This window comes from Liolophura sinensis, chromosome 12 (genome assembly GCF_032854445.1).
Source record: "Liolophura sinensis isolate JHLJ2023 chromosome 12, CUHK_Ljap_v2, whole genome shotgun sequence".
NCBI classification, from domain to species: domain Eukaryota; kingdom Metazoa; phylum Mollusca; class Polyplacophora; order Chitonida; family Chitonidae; genus Liolophura; species Liolophura sinensis.
In genome coordinates, this window is record NC_088306.1 from 4,370,607 (window position 1) to 4,379,352 (window position 8,746).

Below are 8,746 nucleotides of genomic sequence, written 5' to 3' on the forward strand. Positions count from 1 at the left end.
GATCAGGTCACTTTAAATGACGAGATTACTGTTTCAGTTTCCAGATTACTGTCATTGTCTAAAATACTGTGGCTGTGTATATAAATGCCACAGTCCAGATTACTGTCATTGTCCAGATTACTGTCAGCGTCCAGATTATTGTTAATGTCCCGATTGCTGTCATTGTCCAGATGACTGTCGGTGTCCAGATTATTGTTAATGTCCCGATTGCTGTCATTGTCCAGATGACTGTCGGTGTCCAGATTATTGTTAATGTCCCGATTGCTGTCATTGTCCAGATGACTGTCGGTGTCCAGATTATTGTCATTTTCCATAGTTTCAGTTTCCAGATTACTGTCATTGTCCAAAATACTGTGGCTGTGTATATAAATGCCACAGTCCCGATTACTGCCACTGTCCAGTTTACTGCCAGTGTTTAAATTACTGTCACTGTGGAGATGACTGTCATTGTCCAGATAACTGTCGGTGTCCAGATTATTGTCATTGTCCAGATTACTGTCAGTGTCCAGGTTACTCTCACTGTCCAGACGACTGTCCAGATTGTTGTCATTGTTCAGGTTACCGTCAGTGCCGAGATGACTGCCAATGTCCAGATGACTGTCAATGTCCAGATGACTGTTACTCTTCAGGCTACTGTCAGTGTCCAGATGACTGTCAATGCTCATATTGCTTTCATTTTTCAGGTTATTACCGTTATCCAGGTGACTGTCAGTGTACACATGACTGTCATTGTCCAGATGACTCTTAGTGTCCACATGACTATCAGTGGCCAGATGAATGTCAGTTTCCAGGTTACTCTCATTGTCCAGATGACTGTCAGTGTCCACATGAGTGTCAGTGTCCAGATGAATGTTAATGTCTAAATGACTGTCAGTGCCCAGATGACTGTCAGTGTCCAGATGACTGTCACTGTCCAGATGACTGTCACTGTCTGCATTACTATCAGCGTCCAGATGAGTTTTTGTGTTCAGATGACTGTCGGTGTCCAGATGACTGTAAGGGTTCAGATGACTGTCAGTGTCTAGGTTACTCCCACTGCACATATGTCAGTGTTCAGATGTCCAGGTTATCCTCATTGTCCAGATGACTCACAGTATCCAGATGACTGTCACTGTCCAGATTATTGTTGGTCAGGTTACTGTCATAGCCCAGATGACTGTAAGTACCCAGATGACTGTCAGTGCTCATGTTACTGTCATTTTCCAGGTTTCCCGATTACTGTCAGTGTCTAGATGACTGTCAGTGTTTAGGTTACTGTCAGTGTCTAGATGACTGTTAATACTTGTATTGCTGTAATTATCCTGGTTATTGTCATTATCCACGTTACTGCCACTGTCCAGATGGGTGTCAGTGTCCAAGTTACTCTCACTGTTCAGATGACTGTCAGTGTGCAGATGACTGTCATGGTCCGACGACTGTCAGTGTCCACATTACTGTCATGGTTCAGAGTGTTCTCAATATCCGGATGACTGTCAGTGTCTAGGTTACCGTTATTGTTCCAGTTGCCGTTAGTGTCTGTCATGGTACAGATGACCTTCATGGTCCAGATGACTGTTAATGTGCAGAAGACTGTCATGGTCCGCATGACTGTCATGGTCTAGATGACTGTCATGATCCAGATGACTGTTAATGTCCAGAAGACTGTCACGGTCCATATGATTGTCATGATCCAGAATGCTCTCAATGTCCAGAACTCGTTACGGTGCATATAAATATAAGTGTCCAACTTACTGTCAGTGTCCAGATGACTGTTAGTGTCCAGATCACGGTCATTGTCCAGACTACTGTCAACGTCCAAATTACTGCATGCCATTGACCACAGAGGCGGACTGAGTACTGTCAGTGATTAGGTTTCATTCAGTAACAATATTAAAATCTGTGTTCAAAGTTTTGTTATTGTCAACATTACTCTCAATGTCCAGATTACCGTCATTGTCCAGAATGATATCAGTGTTCAGACAACTGACAGTGTACAGAGTACTATCAGAGATTAGTTTCCTTTCTGTGACAAGATTAAAGTAAGTGTCCAGAGTTCTGTTAGTGTCCACATTACTCTCACTGTCCAAATTACCGACATTGTCCAGAATGATATCAGTGCCCGGACAACTGACAGTGTACAGAGTACTATCAGAGATTAGTTTCCTTTCTGTGACAAGATTAAAGTCCACAGTACCTTCACTGTCCAGATTACTCCCAGTTCCCAGTTGACTGCCAGTACTAACTTTACCGTTACTGACAGACTATGAAGGTTTCAGATTACTTTCAGTGTCCACATTAGTGTCAATGACAAGATTACTGTCAGTGTCCAGATTACTGTCAGTATCAATGTTACCGTACCACCAGTGTCCAGATCACTTTTAGTGTGCAGAGTGCTGTCTGTGTCCTGATGACCGCATGACTGTCAGTGTCAATATGACTGTCAATGTCTGCATGACTGTCAGTGTCTAGGTCTCTGTCACTATGCTTTTTATCCCACTTTAGTGGATATAACTGAGTTGAAATTCATGGACTTGAGTGATGCACTGCAGACATAAGAGTGAGCAGATCTGTTTTGGTCTCCTCCATTACCGCGTGTACATGAAAAGCGGACGTCCGGAAAGCATTACTGAATCGATTTTTTCAACAATTCTAATACCAAATAATTAAGAAATTATGTTCGGGTCAGGGTAGTCTAACGGTAGTTTTACATCAAATCGATGTAGAAGAGGTTATATTTTAGGTCGAAGGCGTTCGCTCTGACAGAAAAAAATCGTCATTTTGTTTTTTTGTTTATATTTGTCGTCGGCTTTATTCAGTGTAATCAACAACCTCTATCCACCCATACAACTACAATAGACCCGTTTAGAAGTCAAACGCTTCTGTCTCGTGATCGGAGTATCTAACGACTCAGATAAGTTACACTTGGCACAATTCCAAGCAGTGCGTTGTATGTAATAAAAAGGAATCGAAGTGTAATAGAATAAAGAATAGACCCTTAAGCGATACAGCGTATTTGTTATTCTCAGCTTAAAAAACGATGACTCAAATACAGGCCAAATATTAAAGGAAACGGACTATACCACACTATCTATGCGCAGTGCTTGTCATTTATTTATTTATTTATTTTTTATTTATTTATTTATTTGATTAGTGTTTTACGCCGTACTCAAGAATATTTCACCTATAAGACGGCGGGTAGCATTATGGTGGGAGGAAACCGGGCACACCTCGGGGAAAACTCCCCCAACGACCATCCGCAGGCTGCTGTAAGACTTCCCCACGTACGCAGCACTTGTCGTCATAACGACAATAAATGTCTCTTAAGGAATAATTTCTAAGATAAAGGGCCTACGTGGCTCAGTCGGTTAGCGCGCTAGCGCAGCGTAATGACCCAGGAGCCTCTCACCAATGCGGTCGCTGTGAGTTCAAGCCCAGCTCATGCTGGCTTCCTCTCCGGCCGTAAATGGGAAGGTCTTTCAGCAACCTGCGGATGGTCGTGGGTTTCCCCCGGGCTGTGCCCGGTTTCCTCCCACCATAATGCTGGCCGCCGTCGTATAAGTGAAATATTCTTGAGTACGGCCTAAAACACCAATCAAATAAATAAATATATGCAGCTATATTAATAGAACATTTTTAAACAGCTATTAATAGAACAATCATATTGCAATTGTACAGGGTGTCCCAGAAGTTGTGCACCATCGTCATTTTCATTTTTTTCTGTGTTTAGATTTAATACTGATTTTAAATTTTTTTTCTCTCTCTCTTTCAGAGTTAATTATGGCTAATAAACTAACAGTACAAGAAAAAGAGAGAATTGGTTTTTACGTTTGGAAGAGATGGGGCAACACACCGCTCTGTAGCTCACGCATTCAACCTCAACCTGAATGGTGTGTGACTCATGGGACACCCTGTATATGTTCATATCATATGTTGATTTTGAAAAGCCAATAAACCGAGCAGTGAAATCTACAAACTTTTTGTTGAGACATGTATATGCACATCTCTGTCATCGCAGTTTAAGTATAAGTTGTTGTTACAGCTAACCTCTTGTCGGTAACCGTGGAGTAAGTCAAATACAGTCATTTGCCAACTAAAATACACATGAGGTATACACATGATCCAACTAAAGGAACACACCTATGCCCTCGACACCATTCACATGTACACACACAGGGCAAGGGTGTCCAGATCACTGTCACTGTCCAGATCACTGTCACTGTCCAGATCACTGTCACTGTCCAGGTCACCATCACTGTCCAAATCACTGTCACTCTCCAGATAACTTTCAGTGTCCACATTGCGTTCACCGACCAGATCACTCTCAGCGTCCAGATTACTGTCAATGTCCAGATGACTGTCACTGTCCAGATTTTTGTAAGTGTCGACAATACTGGCTTCTCCAGATTATTGTGCGATAAATAAAAGAGCAGTGGAATTCCGTCCTGCAACAAGGAGGCACACTGCATGCTCTCTAAGGATTCTTTCGTCGTCATATGTCTAAAAAAATTGTTAAATACGACGTTAAACCCCATGCACTAACTCACTCACTCACTCATACTCGCGTCTCCAGCGTGACAGACAGGGCTGTTCTACAGAAATGTGTTGGTACCAAACCACTGCAATAGTTGATTCCATGGACAACAAATTTTCACTCAGTTACGTATGCACTAAAATGGGATTAATAAAGTGATTCGACTACTTCAGTGGAAAAACCTGAGCACAGTGGAAAAACTTGCGTAAAATGGAAACGAATTAAGCCGTTAAAGAAACTAGAACATTTTAGCCCCCAGAGTAGCCTACTGGCAGCGTTCAGAGTACTGTCAGTGAGCAGGGTATTATTTATGACCAAGTTACTATCAGTACCCATATAACTGTCAGTGTCTAGATTACCGTCAGTGTCCATATGAGTGTCAGTGTAAATTACACTGTCAGTTTCAAGATTACTGTCAGTGTTCAGAATACTGTCTGTGTACCGGTGACTGTCATTGTCAATATTACCTTCATTGTCCAGATAACTGTCAGTGTTCAGATTATTGTCAGTGTTCAGGTTGCTGTCAGTGTTCAAATTGCTCTCAGTGTTCAAATGGCTGTCACGGTCAGGATTGCTGTTAGTGCTCACATTGCTGTCAGTGTCCACATTGCTGTCAGTGTTCGGATTATTGTCAGTGTTCAGATTGCTGTCAATGTTCGAATTGCTGTCAATGTTCGGACTGCTGTTAGCGTCCAGATTTCTGTCAGTGTTCGGATCACTGTCAGTGTTCAGAATACTGTCTGTGTACCGGTGACTGTCATTCTCAAGATTACCTTCATTGTCCAGATAATTGTCAGTGTTCAGTTTTCTGAGTGCTGTCGGTGTTCGGATTGCTGTCAGTGTCCAGATTGTTGTTTGTGTTTGGATTACTGTCAGTGTTCAGAGTGCTGTCAGTGTTCGAATTGCTGTCAGTGTCCAGATTGCTGTCAGTGTTCGGATTAATGTCAATGTTCAGATTGCTGTCAGTGTTCAGATTGCTGTCAGTGTCCGAATTGCTGTCAATGTTCGGATTGCTATCAATGTCCAGATTGTTGTCAGTGTTTGGATTACTGTCAGTGTTCAGAGTGCTGTCAGTGTTCAAATTGCTGTCAGTGTCCACATCGCTGTTAGTATTCGGATTACTGTCAGTGTTCAGATTGCTGTCAGTGTTCGGATTACTGTCAGTGTTCAGATTGCTGTCAGTGTTTGAATTGCTGTCAGTGTTCGGATTACTGTCAGTGTTCAGATTGCTGTCAGTGTTTGGATTACTGTCAGTGTTCAGAGTGCTGTCAGTGTTCGAATTGCTGTCAGTGTCCAAATTGCTGTCAGTGTTCGGATTAATGTCAGTGTTCAGATTGCTGTCAGTGTTCAGATTGCTGTCAGTGTTCGAATTGCTGTCAATGTTCGGATTGCTGTCAGTGTCCAGATTGTTGTCAGTGTTTGGATTACTGTCAATGTTCACATTGCTGCCAGTATCCAGATTGCTGTCAATGTTCAGAGTGCTGTCAGACTTCGGATTGATGTCAGTGTTCAGATAGCTGTCAGTGTTCAGATTGCTGTCAGTGTCTGAATTGCTGTCAGTGTTCGGATTACTGTCAGTGTTCAGATTGCTGTCAGTGTTCGAATTGCTGTCAGTGTCCAGATTGCTGTCAGTGTTCGGATTAATGTCAGTGTTTGGATTGCTGTCAGTGTTCAGATTGCTGTCAGTGTTCGAATTGCTGTCAATGTTCGGATTGCTGTCAGTGTCCAGATTGCTGTCAGTGTTCGGATTACTGTCGGTGTTCGGATTGCTGTCAGTGTCCAGATTGTTGTCAGTGTTTGGATTACTGTCAGTGTTCAGAGTACTGTCAGTGTTCGAATTGCTGTCAGTGTCCAGATTGCTGTTAGTGTTCGGATTACTGTCAGTGTTCAGATTGCTGTCAGTATTCAGATTGCTGTCAGTGTTCGAATTGCTGTCAATGTTCGGATTGCTGTCAGTGTCCAGATTGTTGTCAGTGTTTGGATTACTGTCAGTGTTCAGAGTGCTGTCAGTGTTCGAATTGCTGTCAGTGTTCAGATTGCTGTCAGTGTTTGAATTGCTGTCAGTGTTCGGATTACTGTCAGTGTTCAGATTGCTGTCAGTGTTTGAATTGCTGTCAATGTTCGGATTGCTGTCAGTGTTCAGATTACCGTCGGTCTTAGGATTACTGTCAGTATTGAGATTATTGTCGGTGTTCGGACTGATGTCAGTGTTCGGATTGCTCTCAGTGTTCAGATTGCTGTCAGTGCTCAGATTGCTGTCAGCGTACGGATTGCTGTCAGTGTTCGGATTACTGTCAGTGTTCAGATTGCTGTCAAAAAAAAAATCATTGATAACCAGCCAAAATCAATTCCATCAATCTTTCAAAGGGGCATTGGTTAAGCTGAATGGAAGAACCCTCAATTGTTAGAGTCCACTTCTGGTAATAAAGGCTGTTTTCTCTTTGGACTGTTCATCTGAATCTACTTGCCAATATCCACTAGCTAAAACAAGAGTGGAAAACCATTTTACACCATGTAGAGAGTCTAATGAATCATCAATACTGGTAAGAGGATAAGCATCTTTAATTGTCACATTATTTAGTCGCCGACAGCCCACACAAAATCTTGTTCAACCATCCTTTTTACATTGTAGTAAAATAGGCGAATGACAGTGGAGCACAGTGACAAAGTTAGTTGATGTCACCTAAGTTTGCGGAGTTGTGTTCCCTGATACCGATTTTTAAATGCCTTCTGCAAAGTCAAAAAAACACGATGCAGGAAAAAAGGCAAAAAGCAGTAAATACATGGAAAAGATAATTAGCGAAACTTTCATGCCACGTATGGGGATTTTCATGATTTACAGTTCAGTATTAAATAACTATACGAAAGGGCACACCAAAACACTTTAGGCCTTCCAAATCAAACAAGCTCGAGATTTATTTTGCACCGCATCATAGCAAGTCGCGTTCCACGACCCATGTTTTGCAAAATAAAAATACAAAATTAAGAAATAATTTGTGTTTGGATTATGTTGGGGTCCGAGATTGTTCCACCAACGGAAAGGCATGTATCTGTTTGAGATTGCTGTTTCCAATCAAATTATTGGCCTGTAGAATGTGTGCGATAGATCCCCATTTCCTTTGTATCCCTTTTACAGATTTATTACCATGTGGTGCGAAAAACGTCATAAATTTTAGCTCTTCTTGGAAATGCCTAAAATATTTTGTTTGCATGATCCTTTTCCGGCGCGGTAAGGTAATACTAAGCAGAAGTGACAATGAAATTGATCGTGCTGTAATTTACGTAAAATAAGAAAGAAACAACAAAAAAGCTGCTTATAATAGCGTGTCAGAGGAAATCTGAATGATAGATATTTTAACTTAAGTGTAAGCAATGTTTTAGTTACAAAGTCAAAAGCGAAGCATGCACGATATGCTTCTCTGAAAGTGCTTCTAACCAACTACCTCCAAGTAATGCACAGTGTTTATATTTGCCGTGATCATGTTTCTATTACAAGGCACTATTTTTACCTACATCCGCAGAGTGGACAGTTGTGATACATGTAAAGAATAACCCATGCTCGATGTAATGACTCTTGTGAGTTCGAAACCAAGTATTAAGCACGTTGAGGAGAGTGTAAACAGACTGTGGTACAACACCTTATGTGACACTTTAAAGTTATTGTTAACGGGGCTGAAAAAGTAGGCAAGGTGATTTGAAAAAGGACTAGATTAAAGATGGATGTTTTACGAAGTACTCAATATTGGTGGTTTACTCCATACTCAATATTGGTGGTTTACTCCAGACTCAAGATTGGTGTTTTACATCATACTCAAGATTGATGTTTCACGCCACACTCAAGACTGATGTTTTACCCCATACTCGAGTTTTACGCCATACTCATGTTATGTGAACAACTGTCGTCAGCTTCTAAATTTAGCTTGCCACTGTTTTCATATGCTGAGTTCAGGGCCTGCTGTCTGCCACTGCCTTAGAATGTTACATATGCTGAGTTCAGGGCCTGCTGTCTGCCTCTGCCTTAGAATGTTCCAGAATACGCTCAGGTCGATGTCTGTTTGTTTACATCACGTGTTCAGGAATTTTCTTATTCTAGACAATTCCACCAGGCTATATAAGACCTATGAAAGCAGGTCAAAGGGAGAGAACGGAGAATTATTGAGAGTTTTGGATGCTTTCGCTGTGTATTACTTTAGTAGGCCTTTTGTGCTGAATTTTGGTGTCTTTATAGCCTCTGGC

At 41.7% G+C, this 8,746-nt stretch overlaps 2 protein-coding genes across 2 annotated transcripts; both read right to left on the reverse strand.

Moving 5' to 3' along the window:
• Positions 1 to 2: 2 nt before the first annotated feature.
• On the reverse strand, positions 3 to 1,043 carry LOC135479359 (clumping factor A-like). Its single transcript, XM_064759182.1, has one exon. It carries the CDS (start codon positions 1,041 to 1,043, stop codon positions 3 to 5), a length of 1,041 nt encoding a protein of 346 aa, XP_064615252.1.
• A 3,091-nt stretch (positions 1,044 to 4,134) lies between these two features.
• On the reverse strand, positions 4,135 to 7,126 carry LOC135479360 (clumping factor B-like). Its single transcript, XM_064759184.1, has 4 exons — positions 7,107 to 7,126; positions 6,659 to 6,819; positions 4,978 to 5,343; positions 4,135 to 4,373 (listed from the first exon to the last, which is right to left on the reverse strand). The coding sequence occupies exons 1-4, from the start codon at positions 7,124 to 7,126 to the stop codon at positions 4,135 to 4,137; spliced, it is 786 nt and encodes a 261-aa protein (XP_064615254.1).
• Positions 7,127 to 8,746: the final 1,620 nt, after the last annotated feature.